This window comes from Alosa pseudoharengus, unplaced genomic scaffold, assembly GCF_046254945.1.
Source record: "Alosa pseudoharengus isolate Yale_2024_CS ecotype anadromous, Long Island Sound unplaced genomic scaffold, YU_APseudo_1.1 YU_APseudo_1.1_scf_2, whole genome shotgun sequence".
Classification (NCBI taxonomy): Eukaryota; Metazoa; Chordata; class Actinopteri; order Clupeiformes; family Clupeidae; genus Alosa; species Alosa pseudoharengus.
In genome coordinates, this window is record NW_027468663.1 from 3395551 (window position 1) to 3416755 (window position 21205).

Genomic DNA, 21205 nt, shown 5'->3' on the forward strand with positions numbered 1-21205 from the left:
TGTTTTAATTTCATATCAATTACAAAATAAATAGTCCTTACAAAATGTCCTATAGTACTTGAGTGTTTGTCACTTACAAATACTCATTCTTTATTAATGAGGATAAAGGGTGTGACTCATATGCCCCAGCCTTAAAATTGACATGTATATAATCACATTTAAAAATCAGCAATACTTAAAGGAATAGTAATGATGAGTTACTATGAGTAATGAAGTAATATGTAACTTCATTCATAAAATTAGCAGAGGATGGTTCCCCTAGTCCACTGTAGTCCAAAAACATTCTTTACAGGTGAATGTCTTGCAGTACAGAAATGTAGAGACTACAGTTTGAGGAGAAGTGATGTCTGTGTGTGTTTATCTCTGAGCATAACCAAAGTTCCCTTAAAGGAACGATTCTAAGGCCATACACGTTTTATCACATTCAGCAAATATCTCCTCAGGATGCGCTATAGCGGTCCATTGTGTGTGCACATGGAAAAAAAATAAAAGTACACAACCCTAGCTCCATAAACTGAAAACAAACAGAATGTGTATCCACTCACACAACACTACTGCATCTAATCACAAACAGGTGGTGCTATTTCCCTATCACAAACCTATGGAACACTGAAGGGACTATTGACTGTTGAGCTCAAATATCAATAATCTTTCTCCGGTATCATTAACCCTATATCTTTAAAGGCATGTGGTCTATTTTGATGTACAATGTGCAGGTAAGGATTACAGTTGAAGCTCTTTTTCCATTGGATCCCCTCTCAAACCAGCTAGCAGATTATTGGCTGCCAGGGATGACATGGCATTCCGTGTGGTGAAGGAGGCACTGGCAATGTGGGGCAGAATCACTAAAAGAAAATAATAATAAAATAAAACATCAACACAGTGAAATAATGAATTAGCTCTTAGATTCTCTAGCCTAACAAACGATCATGATTTTTCTGTGATCCAGTATTATGTTGTCATATAGAACCACTAAACTTACCACAGTTCTTCAGGGTGAAGAGTGGGTGGCTGGTGGGGAGGGGCTCAGGCACAGTGACGTCCAATCCGGCGGCAGCAATCTGTCCAGTGGACAGTGCCTCATACAGATCTTCTTGATTAACTACACCACCCCTACACACACACACATTCACAGTAACAACAACAACAACTTAGAAGGATATTATCAAAAGGCCTGTCTGTCTGGGTTACATTACTTACATGACAAATTCTGCAGTGACCATTCTACATCAAGCCTATTTCCCTGATGTGATGTGCACTTTATGTACCTGCTTGTGTTGATGAAGATTGAGGTGTCCTTCATCTTGGAGAAGAGTTCTTTATTACAGATGCCCTGAGTCTCTGGTGTCAGTGCACAGCACACTGCCAGGAAGTCAGATTGTTTGGCCAACTCGTCCATAGAGACTAGACACAGGCACATTCACATACACAGAAACACATTTAAACAAACTCATACCCTTGTGTTTGTTTGTGATTGCACATGTGGGAGAGCATTAACGCATGTCTGAAGGAGCAATTTAAACAAAACTCACATGCCTCTATTTGTGTGTGTGTGTGTGATGTGTCAGAGTGCCAATCATGTTTGAATGACCATATCAAATTCACCATATTCTGCCTGAATCTGATTTGCCAGCTCAGGCCTGGGAGACACATCTGAATAGATGAATTTCTTCACTTTAAAGGGCTTAAGTCTCTCAGCAATGGCCAGTCCTGTTTGCAGAGACAGATAGACAGACAGACAGACAGACAGACATAGAGAAAAAGCCCAACAGAGAGCAAAGAATAGTAATCTGTCATAAACAGACTAACAGTAACCCAGAAATTTCCAGCTAGATGACTGAGTCACTGACATCTCTCACCAATTCTTCCTAGTCCCATTATTCCAACAGTGCTGTTAGCCAGTTCATACCCACACAGCCATAGTGTCCTCCAGGTACCCCAGCCTCCCCTGCATAAATCATGAACACACAAACACACACACACAGTGTGTGTGTGTGAGAGAGAGAGAGAGAGAGAGAGACTTAATTTCTTCCACAAAATCTACCGTGTATGTGTGTCTGTTTGCATGCATGTAAAAGTATTGTTTGTACGTTTTGGCTTCGTGTGTTGCTTCAACGAGGCGTCTGGATGTACATAGCAGCAGAGCAACAGTAAGTTCAGCCACAGCATCGGTCAGCACATCTGGAGTGTAGCCCACACGGATCCCCCTATGCACACACACACACACACACATGTGTGCATACACTAACATTAACATTTTAGACTGTCTCTGAGAGGCAGGCAATGCTATTTGAATGAGGAATATTACTGACCTTTTTTTGAGTTCATCTAGAGAGAGATGATCATATCCTACTGACATAGTGCTGACCACCCTCAGATTTGGACCTACAGGTAGGACACAATTATGTAAGATAATAATAATAATAATAATAATATTTATTTATGTAGCACTTTTCAAGCATTGAGCACAAGTGCAAAGATGGCAGTCCATTGTACTACACACACACACACACACACACACACACACGCACACACACTCACACGTACACTCACACGTACACACACACACACACACGCACCAGCTGCATCCAGAAGTTCAGTGTCTATCTTCTCTGTCAGCACGCAAAAGAGGGCGTCCACTCCTTTGACCTTCTTCAAGAGCTCCGCTCGGGGCACTGGGTCATCCGAGTCCCACATGTCAAACTGCACCCTGTCATGGGCGCAGGAGAGGGAGAGGTGAGGGGCAGGCAGGTGGGGCAGAGCCCAAACAAGAAAAACAACAACACAAAATAAAGATGGAGCCTCTACTGCTGATCAAAAATCTCATGCTACAAAAACACGTGGCCATAAAGAGCAATGACTAATAGCCAGATTTTTTTTTCTTAATTGAATTTACATTAAAATTGTTTCTCCCCCACGGGCCAGACAATAAAGACCATTTGATTTGAATATCTATTGAGTTTCCACAATATAGTATGTGAACTATTGAAATCATCAGCTGATATAATTATTATACAGTCAACAGACTTACTGTCCAGACTTTCTAAGAATGTCCAGTCCGTCTGGCGGCATGCTGCGTGTGACGTAAACGCGTGGGAGTGTGGACTGAGCCCGGTGCATGGTGCTGATGGTGAGCTGAGCAGCAGCAATCCTCTGCAACCGCTGAACGGCGACTCGACTCGACCACATCGCTTAACGGTATGAAATGCTGCAACAGCGCGTGGTGGGTTGGTGGACGAAAGGCAGCGGAGGATCCGCTGAGAGATGAAGGGACTTTGACACTTGACCGTCAGGGGAAAGTTTGTGAGTTGACTTTGGCTGTCGGCCAGCAGGGAGGTACTGAGGGGTCGCTCTCTTTAGCCAATATGAGCGCAGGGAGGGTCTTGGAAAAAATGGCCTGCTGATTACACTCCCTTTTGTTTCAGCAATTATTTTTTGTCTTACATAGCCTACAGTTGTTAGTAGTGTACAGCAAATAAATAAATAAGTAAATAAATATATATGCAACTAATGCTTTAACAAAGCTATAACAAAGTGGGTGGCCAAACCTTTCATTTGGATTTTGGTGTTTTTGTAAACACAAACATAAAATTGGCTCCACACTCTCAGCAAAAATTACAGATCAGCCAACTACAGTCCTTACATCACACACAGTATGAGTCAGAGACAGAGTTCAGCCCATTCTGTCCTATGTTGAGACGCTGAAGTATGGCATAGTCCGGAGATATCACACTTTAATGTTGACAGGTTCTGATCATTTGACAACCTTTTCATTTTTAGTGTTGGCATAGAGCCGAGGGAATTGTGTCTCTATGATGAACATAAATTACCACAGTACAGTAACCACAACAATAATAAACTAGAAAAGCAATTCCAAAGGAATTACCAGTGCATGAAAATGAAAAAAATATGTTGTATTGTATATGTTGTATGCAGGGCTGCCCTACAAAGGCTAAGAGCAGTATCTGCACTTTTTCAAAAAAAAAAAATTGCACAAATAAGAAGTACATGATCTGCTCTTCAATCTGTTAAAAGTTCATATGGCTACCTAATAAATTACTTAGCTAAATTTACATTTTTAGTTTGCAGTTTGTAAAAGTAGAGTGAAACCAAGGCAAACTACCATTCACAGACACATTAGGTGTCTATCGAATTTTCGAATTATCAGTGTCCCTACACATGAACGCGAGCATTGAGAACACTGTTCGTATAAATAGTTAGCTTAAAGACGTTTTTGTTAGTACAGGAACTACCTCACGTTGCCTTCCGGGTTGTCATCATAGGTAAGGTCCAGTGTTCTGCGTTGTTTAAGTAAACTCCTTGTACACAAATAATGTTCCCAATCCTCGATTACATGTGTAGAGACCCTGGTAATACTACAAGCAAAGTTTCATGTTGTGTCGAGCCTTCTTAGTAAATTTATGCTTTTATAGGAAGGTTTGACTCGTGTATATCACAAAAACACCCTAGGCTGCATTTTGGCGACAGTTTCGCTATGTTTTTTGTAAACATAGTAATGTAGAAAATAGCTAGCAGTCTTAAATAATGTTATTTGTTGAAGCATGGGTTATTATGTAATCTGGCTATATCTCTAAATTTGTCATTTGCAATTTGTGTTTCAAACTTAAGGTCAAGCGTGGGGGGCTGGCGGAGGCGGTGGCAATTCTCAGCCCTGTTTCAGCCCTACAAAATCAGTTATGTTTTGATGTGACACTAGTTGAAAGTGTTGATCGCGGATGTCTGCTGAGTTCTATCTTGTCGCCATGGCTACTCCAGCCTATTCTGCTTGGCCCCCTCATTGCTGCTTGCAGCTATATTTCAAATAGGTTTCTTTAGACTTACTTGACAACATGTCAAGCACCAGAAAGATGAACAATGTGTGGATGCACTTCGACCAGGAGAGCAAAACTCTAAAGGCTAAATGCAAATACTGCAAAAACCTGGTTTCAAATCATGGAGGATCCACATCCAACATGAGAAGGCACTTAAAGGAACCGTATGTAAGAAATGTATTTCAATTAATCATAAAATAGCCCTGATATGTCACTAGACATTAAGAAATCATGTTCATTTCAAATACTTATATCACTGACAACAGTAGTCTGGCCAGGATATTGTCATTTAAAAAGTGAAGTTGCAGCCCTCAACTGATGTTGATGTTGTGTTTTGTCATGTCATGTCATGTTTTGGCCTGATGCGCCACCCTCCACCTACTGTAACTACTAATCACAAAGTCAGTAGTGCTTCGGCATCCGAGTTGGCAACCTCGAGTCAGGGGGGAGGGGGAGGGGGAGGGGATACACCGCTCTACAGTAATTTGAAAGTGATTGCAGTACCGGTCTTGGCCACAATCTTACATATGGTTCCTTTAAAAATGAAGCACCCCACTGCACTGCTTGAAGTAGGACTGAATTTCCTTGCGATTTAGCAATACTGACTCAAGTGACTCGTTCAACCCGGATCAGTTTAGTGAGTGACTCAGAATAACCCGGATCCTTAAAAGGAATCGAGTTTGACAGGCCTAGTGCTAATGCAGTTGAAATGTCAACAGTCCAGTTACACTCATGATGTGTAGAGACCGAAAATACTTTTGTTTGGCCTTAAATGCACATCACTGTTACTGTGTTAAAACAGCACAAGGAATATTAAGTTAAACTCACCAAACATGCAGTCTTGCAGGCAAGTGTCCTTAAATGGCAGCTTGGCCTCACTCTGTTTGTAAGATTTCCCTGCCCAACTAAATTTGCAGGCCAGGCCGTTCGTCAAGGCTGCTGCCAGCATCCTCCTGATCATACAGGTAGAGCTGGTGCCTCCCACCATGGCCAAGCGGGCAATCTATTGAGATGAGAGGGAAAATGGATTTAAGTCCAATGCCAGTTTGCCTGTTGATGTAACTCAATTGAAACACTGATGTCAAAGGTCCGACCATGCGGAACATGGATAAAAAATGTTAACAGTGAAATGTTAAAATGTAGAAATGTTGGGAAATGCATTACAGTAACATGACTCTCAATGAGCTAGGGGAAGGTGTGACATCTGTCTTTGCATGTTTAATAACATGTAGAGGACATAAGCTTTCAGAAAATGTAAGGTTTGAGTGGTATATTGGCTTTCCCTACATAGAGACCAAAATGTAAAGTCTTTCTAGTTGATTCACAAGGCGAATCCCGATAATGACCGGCGTTCTATACATTATCCCTTACTTAACATTCTGATCAATGTTCAGCATGTAATAAGCTTGAATTGTGTATTTATACTATCACCACATAATGTGGGCTTTGATTACCAGGATTTTTGAAGTCGTCTTGCCGGCATCAGCTGGACAAACTCAATATCAGCTGTGGTAAGTTCTTGGGACCTCACAAGGCATTTTGACAGACAGTGGGAAAATACTAAAATGGAGATTTTGATTCAGCAAAAATACATGAATTAGATTTGATAAGTGAACACTAATTACTTCTATACCTTTTTAATTTCATGCACCAGTTGACCCAAAATGTCGTTGTGATGTTCCCAACCAACAATACCATTGAATCATCTTGAAGTGGATTTTGAGTTCCCAACCAACAATACCATTCAATCATCTCAAGGTGGATTTTGAGGGACTCCATTGTCCTATTTCCTCTGAGGCGCCATATTTGTTTTTTTGAAAGTCTGCTCCATTACCTGCGTTCACAAAGTTCTGTTTATGACAGACACTAAATTATCTATACCCATATCGGGCAAGACGGTCTTTGTATGCATGTTAGGGTGCATCATCCACCTCACTTTTTGAAAATCAATCTGTCCCTAGAATATTTTTGTTCCATTAACCAAATAAAACTTCCATGAGAAATTGTATTCAATTCTATTGATGTTTAGGTGGCCCACTGAGCCTCTGAAGTTGCCAACTAAAGATGTCCATAAAGCTAGGCTGAAAATATCTTTTTTTTTTTTCTTAAAGGGAAACTTGGCAGGATTTCCCCCTCTGCTGGAGAAATTGTGCATTATGCTATGTCAAACTGTGGGAAAAGGTAACGATGAAGCACATGGATTTGTTTACAAGATAGCAAACGGTTAGCATAAGTTTGGCAGAACTATGTGGATGTTACAGGGTAAGAAACACAATTTAAAACGAGTTTCTTGTTTCTCACTTCTCTTTCCGGGACGGTAATCTCAGTGTTGCAAGGTTGGTTTTCCGCCTGGGGACGCTAGGCGCAGCGGGGAAAGTCACCATTTTCACCGGAACAGGTCATTTAACCATCCAAATGATTTCTAAACAGGTTTATTACGTTGAAATAGTTGCCAAGTTCCCCTTTAAATAACGCCAAAATATTGGGTCTAGCCCTATAATGTCAATGGAAGTTGAATATAAATATGGACTTTCCGCATCATTTGGTGTGAGTTGTGTGTATCTTTATTACTTCCTGAGATATGGCAGTAGTGTACATTTTGGGGGAAGATGCAATAAAAATTGCCTTTGCCAGGCATTTTCAATAAACAGCATGAGAGTAAACTAAAAGCTTGCTGTCATGGGTTTTCCCAGTACCAAATTTGAAGGCTGGAAAACAATATGTGGCCCACCAAGTCGATGTAAAATACCTACCTATCGTATTTGAAAGTTGCCGTTTATACTATAATCCGATCAGTCATTATCACTTCACATTCACATGATATTTGCTGATTCCCACTTTGTTCTGTTTTTTGATGAACCATCCAAGATACCACATGAAGCACCTGAGAACTTCGTGACTGTTAGGAAGACGGGCTCAAGTGATAATCGAGTCATCCTGAACAAGGCCACTGCCCAAACCAAATATCCAAGACGATTGTCTTGTAGACAGATTAATTTGCATATGTCAAGGCAGATGATGCACCCTAATGCCCGTCATTCATCTGTGAGAATGCTGGCATTCCTCCTGACATGCTTCTGGATTTGGCGAAGAGGGTTCTCCTGCAGTGGTTCCTCACTAGCTTCAGGATGGGTCTCCTCGATTCCACATTCACTTCCAACATGCCAAAAACCCAGTTGTGGGAACGGCACCAAGTGTTACTGCAACGGCCATGATGGTACTGAAAAAAACAAAAATAGTAACAGATAAACAATTACACAACATAAATTCCTTTCTTTTTTTACTGAGGTTATCTACATCCAATAGGAGGAAGGGTTTAAGAGTAGCATTTCTATACATAGTTAGTTCCCTCATTTCAAGGGACCATAAGTGTTGGGACAAAAGCTGCTCTATTGGCTGTACAGGATCATTCCTTGTCATTAACAAGCGGACAACATAGGAACTCACAATGGAAGTAAAATCCATCAGAGGAGAACCCCTTCACAGCAGGATGTATGCACATCCTTATCCAAGTTTACCAAAAAATAAATGACGAGAGAAAATACAGGGTTCACCACAAGGTGTAAACAATTCATAAAGTAATTAGAGTGGAGGGGGCATACTTACTGTACATGTGCCTTGCCTACCTTTATAGGCTTTGATAAATCACCATTTTGTAGAAGGCCAATTTGCATTTTACTTTTTTTAGGAGCCATGTCAACGTGAAGCCACTCTGAGCATGGAGTTAGTTAGATAGGACTTTCTCTTGGTGGTACAGCCAGGCCTCTCCAGTTTTCCACAGGTTCCTGAATTTTGTCTTCTGTCTCCCTTTCATCACATTTAATTGAGGATGTCTCAGTTTAATTTTTCTGCTTTTATGCTGTTAACTGAGACAGCTGCAGAAGAAATTCTCATCTGCCCTTCAATATAAATCAAGTGTCTGCTCACAAAACGGTCCAGGCGAATGGGCAAGTTGTCGTGTTTAAACAATCCACGTTTCAATCCAGGCCATCGTTTTTTAATTCTTCTTCCACGTGAGTAGAGCTAGCAGTTAGGGTACTGCCTTTAAAATGTGGCATCATCACACCAGTCCACAATGGCAGGTATGAGCACTTCCTAACCACATGAGGGAGAAGCTCTGGAAGGACTAAACTGGTATGTGAACCCCAGACTCACCAGACAGAACACCTTGGGATATGAAGATGTGTCCTGATCTCTCTTTTGGTGTGCTGAGTCTTTTCACGACTGTACGAGTGTCATTAAATCTCATATGTGATCCACGGGCCTTTTAAAGGGACTTGTAAACCACTGAGATGGAGTCCACTAGTGACAGAAGAACTTGTCCAGGCCAATGTCAAAAATGCTTCCACAGTGAGAGGCACTGTATTTCATCAGCTGCAATTAAAGGGCAGGATCATTGTGCCCCAACTCCTTGTTGCCTCTCTCCTGTTTTGGCCTTTTGCAGTGCAGATAAGCTGGGAAGGTGGCTTGGCTTGGGATCTCCCATTTCCATCATCTCCTTGGCTTTAGCCACTTGCCACACATGAGGAAGTTCTTTACCCTTCCAGACCACCTCTCATACCTTCAACCTTTCTTCACTGGACAAAGGCACAAAAAGGCACCTTTGCTCTCCTGAAACTGAGTTGTCACACGCTGGCTCAGACATATGACAAATGAGAGCGGGATGGCAATGCAGTAAAAAGTTGTTGTGGGTTAGGGTTAGAATCATTATGAGTGCACCATAGGCACACACAGGCCAACATGCAAACTCGGGTCAAGTCAGGTCAGATCAGTTCGTGTCACAGATATGGAGTGCAGAAAGGTCATTTTTCATCACTAAATAAAAAAATGCCATTTATTTCTGTAAGGCCACACCACATGTCTGTTAATTGCTCAGCCCCAGAAAATCCCTCCACCATGGCAATGATATTGCCAGATTCAGGAGTCTGCTCTACACACACATGTAAGGCAAGTTGTGCTGCCAGCTTGCAGTGGTGAGATACATATCAAAATATAACTAGAATTGCGGTTCCGAGGAACTGCAAGAGTGGGTTTGATCAGGGGCATGGAACTCGGCCTCATCCAAGGATTCCAACGGTACCTCATTTATGAAAATCGGGCACACGGATCAAAAGTTATCTGCATTAACGCAACATCCAATAAGCTAAAACGCATAAATATAGTGGTTGCTATGCTGGTTGCTAGGGCAATCATGCTGGTTGCTATGGTGGTTACTAGGTTAGAAGGCCAGGCCTCCTGAGAGGCCTGAAGGGTCAGTTCTGAGGTTGTTGGCTGCTGGAACCGAAAAATGGACTGCATTTTCTTAAAAGACAATGTGACTGAATGTGACTGAAGTGCGGGCAAAGTTTGCACAGAAATGTACGATTTTTCCCACCCTCATCGACCTTGTCATAAAACTTGTTTAAATTATCACACGACGCCTCCTTGCTGCTTTGTCGTCTACATCAGCCTTTCTCAAACTTCTTTGACCTGAGGCCCAGTCAAGGCATACTTTGGGGTCATAGGGCCCACCTACATGAACCCACCCCTCCTCCCACCCCCCCCATCAAATTGTAACGATATCACAATTATTATTATTATTTTTATACTATATTGCCTACATGCACTTCAAAACAGTCAATGTTTAAAGTGCTAAGATTGTTCACAAAAGTTTGTGAAAGCATGCACATCAGAGTACTGCTTTACTAATGTAAAATATAATTAGGCCTACACTAGTTTCATTGTTTTTGCATTGTTGCATGATTGATATGCTATTTAATTACATTTCATTTGAATGCCTGAATGTAAGAATTCATGAAACACAATACCAGCTTTTAACATTTCTGTTGTTTACTAGTTTATGTAAATCACATAACACTGTTTACATAATACTGATAGCCCATTACTGTACACAATAATACTGTGCCCATTCATTAACATATATTAAACATCAGGCGTCTTGTTTACACATTTAAACCATATTTGCACTTCGAATTTCGCTTCCAAATTGTAGTAACTACATCTACGAAGTCTAAGGAAGATAACCATGTAGTCTGTTCATAGATAAGATACATTTTGACAGAACTACAGACTTCGTGAAAGTAGCCTAGTAGCCCTACCTAAAAAGACACCATTCACTTCATTGCAAAATCGCGGTTGGTCTGTTTACACATTAAAACCATATTTACACTTCGAAATTCGCTTCCAAATTGTAGTAACTACATCTACGAAGTCTACCGAAGATAACCACGTAGTCTGTTCATAGATAAGATACATTTTGACAGAACTACAGACTTCGTGAAAGTAGCCTAGTAGCCCTACCTAAAAAGACTCCATTCACTTCATTGCAAAATCTCGGTTGGTCTATTTACACATTAAAACCATATTTACACTTCGAATTTCGCTTCCAAATTGTAGTAACTACATCTACGAAGTCTAAGGAAGATAACCATGTAGTCTGTTCATAGATAAGATACATTTTGACAGAACTACAGACTTCGTGAGCCTAGTAGCCCTACCTAAAATGACTCCATTCACTTAATTGCAAAATCGCGGTTGGTCTGTTTACACATTAAAACCATATTTACACTTCGAATTTCGCTTCCAAATTGTAGTAACTACATCTACGAAGTCTAAGGTCTAAAATAACCATGTAGTCTGTTCAACGATAAGATAAATTTTGACAGAACTACAGACCTCGTAAAAGTAGTACCTAAAATGAGTGTGATAAATGGCCATCACATAAAGCATAGCATATGACAACAGCAAATAGCTAACGTTTATGTTAGCCTAACTTACTTATCGTTGACGTTGACCCGACACGTTCATAAGTTAGACCATAGACTGATAAGGACGTCCATCAAACTAAAAGGGTTCGTTCTTCGATGTCTTCAAATCCTGTGTATCTTTCGTGCTGCTATCAGAGAATGTCTAATAAGGGCTCTGCTGCTATCCTGTTACCTCTTCCTGCTGTTCTGGCAACAAGGTTTCACGCGAGATTACGCCACATCCCAGAGAGTTTTGTCTCAAGATGGCGCCCGTCTGTGTGAACGAGACGTGAACGGTACTGTTTTTCTTTTTAATAAACTGCCTGTAGACTTACACAGTTCTGAATGCTTCGGTTTACATGTAGATACCCTCATTATGCTACGGTGTAGTGTGTTGCTATTTGGAGCCTTGGTAGCTATTTATTTTTACTACGTTTAGTTCAAGCGCTCTGGTTCAAGCATAGTTGTGTTTGGTGGGTCAGGTGACGAGCCGTCGGATCACAGCACAGCACCCAGAATGCATTGCAACACACCGTCATGAAGGGACTCATCGTTAGGTCGGCTTTAAATAGCATACAGAACCTATAATAATATAACGTTGTCTGTAAGCTCAACAGATTGTTGCAAGACAATTGAATTGATTGTGGACTTCTTGCCGGGCAATGATGAGTAACTTAACTTGAATGAATGGTAGTGCTGCGTGAACGTGCATAATATCTGTATGAAAGTGTGTTTCTCAATGTAATAATCTATACAACTGTACACATGACTAAGTTTGAATGGAGCTAGCTGGGCATAGGACTGGGCTGAATGGATTGGGAAAATACTTTATTTATGTATTTTTTTAATGACCTATATGAACATGGTTTGGCTTTAAAAAAAAGATGTAAACAATTTTTACATGACCTTTACAACTGGTGCTGGCAAGGCATTGAACTGGGCTGAATGGATTTGGAAAATATATATTTTTTTTAATGACCTGTATCAACATGGTTTGGCTTTAAAAAAAAGATGAGACAGCGCTTCGCATGTATATGAAGGTGTGTGCATGTAACTTTTGACCAGTATGTCCGATTTTCATGAATGAGGTACCGTTGGAATCCTCGAATGAAGCCCAGTTCAATGCCTTGCCAGCACTAAGTGTAAAGGTAATGTAAAAAAAGATATATATATATATATATTTTTTTTTTCCAAATCCATTCAGCCCAGTTCAATGCCTTGCCAGCACCAGTTGTAAAGGCTTCGCGCTGTCTCATCTTTTTTTTAAAAGCCAAACCATGTTCATATAGGTCATTAAAAAAATAAATAAATAAAGTATTTTCCCAATCCATTCAGCCCAGTCCTATGCCCAGCTAGCTCCACTCAAACCTAGTCATGTGTACAGTTGTATAGATTATTACATTAAGAACCATACTTTCATACAGATATTATGCACATCCACGCAGCACTACCATTCAAGTTAAGTTACTCATCATTGCCCGGCAAGAAGTCCACAATGAATTCAATTGTCTTGCCACAATCTGTGGAGCTTACAGACAACATTATATTACCATAGGTTCTGTATGCTATTTAAAGCCGACCTAACGATGAGTCCCTTCATGACGGTGTATTGCAATGCATTCTGGGTGCTGTGCTGTGATTCGACGGCTCGTCACCTGACCCACCAAACAACGATGCTACTGGGTAGAGTAAAAATAAATCGCTACCACAAGGCTCCAAATAGCAACACACTTACACCGTAGCATAATGAGGGTATCTACATGTAAACCGAAGCATTGAGAACTGTGTAAGTCTACAGGCAGTTTATTAAAAAGAAAAACAGTACCGTTCACGTCTCGTTCACATATACAGACGGGCGCCATCTTGGGAAAACACAACTCTCTGGGATGTGGCGTAAATATCGCGTGAAACCTTGTTGCCGGAACAGCAGGGAAGAGGCAACAGGATAGCAGCACGAAAGATACACAGGATACACACGGAATTCGAACGAATTTGAAGACATCGAAGAACGAACCCTTTTAGTTTGATGGACGTCCTTATCAGTCTATGGTCTAACTTATGAAAGTGTCGGGTCAACGTCAACGATAAGTAAGTTAGGCTAACGTAAACGTTAGCTATTTGCTGTTGTCATATGCTATATGCTTTACGTGATGGCCATTTATCACACTGTTTGCAATGAAGTGAATGGAGTCATTTTAGGTACTACTTTCACGAAGTCTGTAGTTCTGTCAAAATGTATCTTATCTTTGAACAGACTACATGGTTATCTTCCTTAGACTTCGTAGATGTAGTTACTACAATTTGGAAGCGAAATTCGAAGTGCAAATATGGTTTAAATGTGTAAACAAGACACCTGATGTTTAATATATGTTAATGAATGGGCACAGTATTATTGTGTACAGTAATGGGCTATCAGTAGTATGTAAACAGTTCATGTGTTATGTGATTTACATAAACTAGTAAACAACAGAAATGTTAAAAGCTGGTATTGTGTTTCATGAATTCTTACATTCAGGCATTCAAATGAAATGTAATTAAATAGCATATCAATCATGCAACAATGCAAAAACAATGAAACTAGTGTAGGCCTAATTATATTTTACATTAGTAAAGCAGTACTCTGATGTGCATGCTTTCACAAACTTTTGTGAACAATCTTAGCACTTTAAACATTGACTGTTTTGAAGTGCATGTAGGCAATATAGTGTAACGATTTGATCGCGAACCACACGGTTTTCCAATCAAAAGGTTTATTCACTGGGAACGAGAGCCGGGACACAGACCGACCAAGACACAGAACACCATGCAAACAGGGCAAGTCAAGCACGCACACACACTACACATACAGGGGAGGACGCAGCCTCCCACACAAAAAGGATCACACACGAGGGAGAACTAAAAGGGAAACATGTTACAATAAAGACGTTAACATTACACACAAAACTAAGGAGAATAACGACATAAACCCCCCAAATGTTCGCTCTCGTATCCCAGGATCCCCTGCGCGGGAGAACGCTAACACTGTCTTTTGCGCCGACGTTACAATAGTATAAAAATAATAATGTGATATCATTACAATTTGATGGGGGGGTGGGAGGAGGGGGTGGGTTCATGTAGGTGGGCCCTATGACCCCAAAGTATGCCTTGACTTGGCCTCAGGTCAAAGAAGTTTGAGAAAGGCTGATGTAGACAACAAAGCAGCAAGGAGGCGTCGTGTGATCATTTAAACAAGTTTTATGACAAGGTCGATGAGGGTGGGAAAAATCGTACATTTCTGTGCAAACTTTGCCCGCACTTCAGTCACATTCAGTCACATTGTCTTTTAAGAAAATGCAGTCCATTTTTCGGTCCCAGCAGCCAACAACCTCAGAACTGACCCTTCAGGCCTCTCAGGAGGCGCTGGCCTTTAACCGCAGCCAGAAGAGAGTCAGCAGAAATTTGATTGCCTTTAAAAAATCTGACTTCTTAAAAAATCTTAAACTGGCTGCATTACGTGATTATTTCTGAGATTCTGATACGTTTTTAACCATGACCTATACACAGTTCTGGTTTGAAAATGTATCTCTTAAAATAATCACTTTATGCCGTCAGCTTAAGATGGCTTACTAGCAACTAACTAATTACCCTAGCAACAACCTAGAAACCACCCCTGTAATGTCAACCTAGCGACCACCATAGCAACCAGCATAGCAACCACGTTATTTATGCGTTTTAAGCTTATTGGATGTTGCGTTAATGCAGATAACTTTTGATCCGTGTGCCCGATTTTCATAAATGAGGTACCGTCGGAATCCTTGGATGAGGCCGAGTTCCATGCCCCTGATCAAACCCACTGTTGCAGTTCCTCGGAACCGCAAATCTAGTTTTTATATTACGCTTTTTGTATTTTTATTATTTAAAAATCTAAATAAAATCAATGCTAGTACTAATACATGAAATGATGGCAGATCTGGATGCCTAGACTCTGCTGAAAAAAACAATTTATAGCATGTGTGTATGGCACTTACAATGACAAGAATAAATCCTTATAAGGGTAGTGAAATGCCCTAAAAACAGCTTAGGGTTCTAAGGGTTAAAGTGCCCAAAAGGGAACGTCCTCTGTAAGTTCCATATGCGTTAGAAGAGGACGTTTTTCACACCATTGATCACCTTCACATCATTACCCCTCTATCTAGCCCATAGCCAACCTCTCTGTCCCTTATCGAATGCCTTGCACCAGGAGTGTGACAAGCAAACATTACATAAACAGAATATAAGGTTGCAAATTATGTGGGGGGAAAAAACGAAACAAAAAACCCTTGACATTCCACGTAAACACCAAAATAGCAAACAAAATGCTAACCTAACCATCTTGTTAGTGAAATGTGGTTTGTTTGCTACATGTATATGTTAGTCCCAACTCCTACGGTCTCTCCAAACACTCACAATAGGTGTAGGAAGATAATTAAGATGCATAACATGTGACGCACCAGCCAAAGCAATGTTAAAGTGCATGAAACAGTACTCTGGTTACTACGGATGTGATAAATGCACCCAAAAAGGGGTTTTTGCCTCTATGCCCACAACCTCCTTGTTTATTTTGTGGAGCAAGGGCGCAAAATGTATGGTCTACAATGTGCATTTGCTAATTCACCTTGCTTCTGATGCCACCACATATGGTTCCTTGGACCAATGCAGTGCATTTCAATTTGAGAACTATTTGCACCATTTGAAACAGATGATCAGATCTGGCAACAATGTGTTAATGCAAGCTGGGAAACGTCTCCAGGAAGAGGCGGAGATCCAACTAATTACAGCAGAAGCGAGGCCAATCCAACTGAAACATCCTAACAATGTGTTACTCAGAATGTGTTACTCAGCCCCTCGTCCTGCTGCGAAGTGTTGGAGGGAACCAGTTCTGGACAGTTTTTATGCAGGGTATACTCACAATTGGAGCCCTTGCACAATTCCCCCTGTGATTCTAGGCTGTATGGGACTTTTGTGTGTGGCCAAGGCAGGATTGAGGTCATCGACCCCACAAAATTGCAAGGAAGGGCCATCCTCCATGAGGACAGTCGTGGACATAAAATGATCATGACTGTTCTCCATGACCTCCAATAAATTCAGTCAATATGTACATAGTTCATGTTAGTATTAATTTCCTATTTGCTATTGTCAAATTTGATCTTCTTAATCTGTGTTTTCATTTCCTAAAAAGTGTATGCTCTTTTCAGAATTTGTTCTACGTTCATTTTCGAAATGAAAAATTCGATTGCTGTGGCACCTGCCTCGTGGGTGGAGGAAAAAGATGGGGTAAGAGCTAACATAACAATATTCATATTAACAGGCCCCGAAAGTCTACTGAAGTAACTAGCCTAACTTTTTCCTGTTTTCTCAGATTTGCTACTGGCCGAGAAAAAATTCTACAGCCATGGTCAAAACCAGCCAGATGCCTGATAAGGCCTATTGGAACAAGTGTAAAATTAAAATAATTTACAAAACTGGTAAGATAATCACATGTTGCATTGCAGTGCTGTACAAGTTTACACTTCACATGACCTAGTTTAAAGATGAGCTCAATAAAATAAATAAATTCACATACATGATGTACTTGTTCAATTAGCTATTTCATTTGGACAACTTCATGCACTTATACATACATCACATAAATAAATACATCACATACATACATACATACATACATACATACATACGTAGCATCATAAAAGTATAGGCCTATAATACACACTAATATATTGTTTTGTCTTAAGATGACTACATTAAAGCAAGGACATGGGCAAGGCAAGCCATAGAAACATCGAATGTTGAGAGTGAGGAAGAGACGGGGAGAAAGATGAAGCTTCCAATGAGATACAAGCCAGACAGTAAGCCTAGACCAGGGGTGGGCAACTAATTTCCCCAAGGGGCCACATGACAAACTGGGACTGTTGAGGAGGGCCGGACCCAAAATACCGAACTCAAGTCTGAACTCAATTCTGTTCAATTCTATTCTGTTCTTGTATAACATTAAGTAAATCATATGGTTTTGTTTACTAGTCGTAAGATGAAAATGTGAGGGAGACAAAGGAAAAACAGCAATATTTAATCTATGGCCAGTATTTAATCCTCATTCTCGAAAATGATTTTTTGACATTGACATTTTTTTTCAGTTTTCAAAGACTGATATAAAAAAGTACTACAATATCTATATAATTAGGCTAGGTCATGAAAATGTGAAGGAGTCAGTATAAACGATAGGCCTGTGCCACCATTTCATCAACACTCAGCAATATTATTTCATCATTAAATCATTACCATCATTAAATTAACTCTATGCAGAATTAGACTACGAAAATGTGGAGCAGGCAATAGTAGGCTGTCATTAGTTAATCAACATGCACAAAGAAAACTATTTTAAAAATGTAGGCTATGTTTTTGCTTTAACTTTATGCACATAACTGTGATTGGTCAACTCGCTCTGTGTGTTGAGCCGGCTGCTTTAAGCAACCTGTGGGTAGTAGCATCATACTAGTTCGCTAACATAAGCTTTGCAAATAAACTCAGACATATTTTGGTTACAATTACGGGGTTATCCGATTGTAAACTGTCTATCTGCCAGTAACGTTTTGAAATGAACACTTCGTATCGCCAACGAGCAGCAGTAGGAGTTCGTCCTAACAACCTTTGCGGTGGTGAGCGACGCAGACATAAGAGACACAAAACTTTGAAAGGTCTACGCCGACGTAAAGGCAACTGCATTGTGTCGACGCAAAAGCATAAATTCTATTCACCAGCACATCAGTGAGGGTGTTTACGTCATATGCATCCACGCACAAATGTATGGGCGTACAAATAGCAGTCGTTTTCAAAATAAAAACAACGATATTGATTTGCATGCATTATCTCTATGCTAGGCTCTTCAGTATTGTTCTTTCACGGACCTTACGCGGGCCGTTCAGGGAAAGCCCACTGGCCGGATGTTGCCCATGTATGGCCTAGACTATATTTGTGATGATAACAATGCAAACATGTAGCCTGTGTACATTACAATGACTAACCTGCCAGTCAAATCAACAGCTGGCAAAGACATAGTCCCACCCCAAAAAATAAACAAGGGCATCCCTGCAATCCCTGGTAAGTCACTGATCTGCCCTCTTACATTCATGTCATTGAGCTGCTCTGTTTTGAGTGATGCCAAGCCTTGGTTTAACCAATGGCAGTAGCTTATATTTAATGACAGTAGCCTATAGCCTATATTTGCGATGATAACAATTCATGCATGCAAACATGTAGCCTGTGTACATTACAATGACTAACCTGCCTTTCTCAAATCAATGCTCTAATGTCTACATATTTCCTTAGTGAATGAGTACTGTTAAATAATCTAAGGTTAAAACACAAAAATACTAAAATGCATGATCATACAGCATCTACATAACTAAATGTGTAACAAACAGAATAGAGCTGCACAGTACCGCCCACAGCCGATGCCGGATGTAAAAATTCAATGCAATTTCTCCATTGACAATTGCGGTGTAAGCCATAAAAACTTAACTGCACGTGGTAGACTTAAAACCAGCTACGGTTGTACTAAGCGATTGTATATGCTCCTATAGATACCAAGAGTTCGTGGGGCACTAACCTTGTTTTGAGATAAATGCCTTTTATTCGCGATCTCTTGGATAAGTACTTCATTACCCACAATCCTGAACAATCCCACAGTGATGACTGGTGGAAAGGCCGTTATGGTCTAGTTTGAAACTTTCTCAGCGGAAAAATATTGACAAAGATGGCGGAGTTTTTTACTGCCTATGGCGAAAATCTTAATGTGATTAAAAACTTTCTTGACGAATATTGGTACTTGTATCAACAAGGATTGGGGTTTATACATCACACAAACTTAGTCAGGGCCAATACACTATCAAATAGACCACTGTAAATGTTAGTTTAAACACTCAAACTTTTCAGGTAGGCTAGCACTAGCCGACAGGCTAACCTTTAGCATTTCCGACATTGTATGTCATTACATAATGCAGCTAACATTAGCCTACATGCTGCAACACAGGTATGAAATATATTATGTTTTAGTGAGTGTCCAAAGGGGTGAAAGCATAGACTGTAAAAAATATGGACAAAGCGTCTGTGACGTCACCCATAGATTTTCTGAAGAACGGTTATGAAGCCGTTTATGGGCAAGGGGGCAGGCGAATTCCCGGAAGTAGAAGAATCGACGTAGGCTGGAGGGACCACCTCTCTGCTAACTCCCATAGAAGTCCATTCATTCTAAGATTTTTTTTAAATACCATAACTTCATATAACATATATCCTGTGCCGATATTGTAGCTTCTGTGTAATCTACATAAACACTACAAAGGCAAAACAGACTCCATTACCTCGTCCGTAACGTTGGTTACCCGTAAGAAGAATGGTTAGCTTGTTCGGTTGGAGGGAAGCTAGCTTTGACGTAATCTCTTTCGCACCGTAGGGAGATAACCGTATTGTTTGGATAAGAAGCTCAGTCCACCCAGGACGGTAACCTTACTGTCTATGACGGTAACTCATAAGCAAAACCTAGCATACACGATCGTATGTTAAGGTAAAGCATTACACAGAGGCAACCTAATAATAATAAAAAAGTAAACCTAATTTTTTTTTTAAACAGCACTAATCATTTCAGAGGTTTTCGATGGATTGACCGTAGGTCGGAAAAGTGGAAAGAAGATTAGCTTCAAGGCTATAACTTTTTTGTTTTGTTTTAGCATGACTGTTTTTGAAGATGATCATGTGTGGTAGCTACAACATTAACACGACTTGGTGAGGATGATATTAATAATAATACATAAATAAATGTTTAACTTTGATGACTTTGAAGGCAAAGGAAGTGTGAGAAGAATTTCTGTGTATCTATCATATGAGTTACAAGATTCAGTTCGATGGCTAACGTCACGAAGTTAAGTGTGAGTCTGCGCAGTACTGGGGGGACCAACTGAAAAATCGTTCTATTTGACTCAGTGCCCTCCCATTGAAAACGACGGAGTCTGTTCGTCCATTTCTTTTACTGTCTATGTTTATAGAGTGTGCAAGTGACGCCACTTCCACTTGCCTCCATGGGACCTATTATGGCGATAGAAAAGTGCCATAATGCACTCGAGCGATAAAACATGCATACGGGCGTATTATATTATTTCACACTCGTAGATATTCTCTGCGCGCGCGCAAATACTCTCTGCGCGCACGCACTCAGAGGAAACTGCTCCCCGAGTGAGGACAAATATGCTGCGAGCGAGGAGGAATCTGACCAGCGATCACTCGAAAATCACTCGGCTCTCTCGAAGTTGATTTCTGCTCTACTTGGGGGCGGTAACCAGGTTTGGTACTAGCTCTGCTGTAATTGGCCGTGTTTGAAGATTGAAATTTGATTGACAGCCCTCCTCAGTCGAAGAAGACAACCAGAGACGAATCTTCGAGACAGACAACAACGGCATCTGGCAGTGGGCAGAGGTTTCTTCAGGTAAGAATCCCGTGGCTAAATTCGGGCATTTGTGATGACCGAAAAACTGTGGCTTGTGTAAAATTTCATCTGAGTATGTTTCTGAGAAATATGTTAGTGTAGCTTAACTTCAACATTCGTCTTCTTTGTATAGTCTA

The 21205-nt window shown here is 40.6% G+C and overlaps 2 protein-coding genes across 7 annotated transcripts in view; one reads left to right on the plus strand and one right to left on the minus strand.

Annotated features, from left to right (window-relative positions):
* grhprb (glyoxylate reductase/hydroxypyruvate reductase b) lies at positions 1-11764 on the minus strand. Of its 5 annotated transcripts, none has more exons than XM_076293414.1 (12): positions 11610-11764; positions 7586-8052; positions 6287-6392; positions 3032-5835; positions 2580-2710; positions 2313-2385; positions 2091-2207; positions 1860-1948; positions 1606-1710; positions 1269-1404; positions 983-1113; positions 1-845 (listed from the first exon to the last, which is right to left on the minus strand). In XM_076293414.1, exons 4-12 carry the CDS (start codon positions 3187-3189, stop codon positions 724-726), a joined length of 1062 nt encoding a protein of 353 aa, XP_076149529.1. In that variant the 5' UTR covers positions 3190-5835; positions 6287-6392; positions 7586-8052; positions 11610-11764; the 3' UTR covers positions 1-723. The 5 variants fall into 5 exon arrangements, with proteins under 5 accessions (XP_076149529.1, XP_076149527.1, XP_076149530.1 ...); XM_076293412.1 differs by having other exon boundaries at positions 3032-3382; positions 5661-5835; positions 6287-8052; XM_076293415.1 differs by lacking the exon at positions 6287-6392.
* Positions 11765-13325: 1561 nt separating this feature from the next.
* LOC143133639 (uncharacterized) overlaps positions 13326-21205 on the plus strand; it is a 29915-nt gene continuing 22035 nt past the window's right edge. For both annotated transcript variants that reach the window (XM_076293418.1, XM_076293419.1), the window contains exons 1-4: positions 13326-13666; positions 16792-16870; positions 16956-17061; positions 17329-17442. The gene's annotated coding sequence lies outside the window, so the exon portion shown is untranslated. The remainder of the gene's footprint in view (positions 13667-16791; positions 16871-16955; positions 17062-17328; positions 17443-21205) is intronic.

Coding starts and splice junctions, on each gene's coding strand:
- grhprb (XM_076293415.1), bottom strand. CDS start 3,189: ATGTGGTCGAGTCGAGTCGCCGTTCAGCGGTTGCAGAGGATTGCTGCT. Junction 1,711..1,859: donor AATGGGACTAGGAAGAATTG/GTGAGAGATGTC, acceptor CTCTGCAAACAG/GACTGGCCATTGCTGAGAGA. Junction 1,405..1,605: donor TCAGATTCAGGCAGAATATG/GTGAATTTGATA, acceptor GCCTGTGTCTAG/TCTCTATGGACGAGTTGGCC.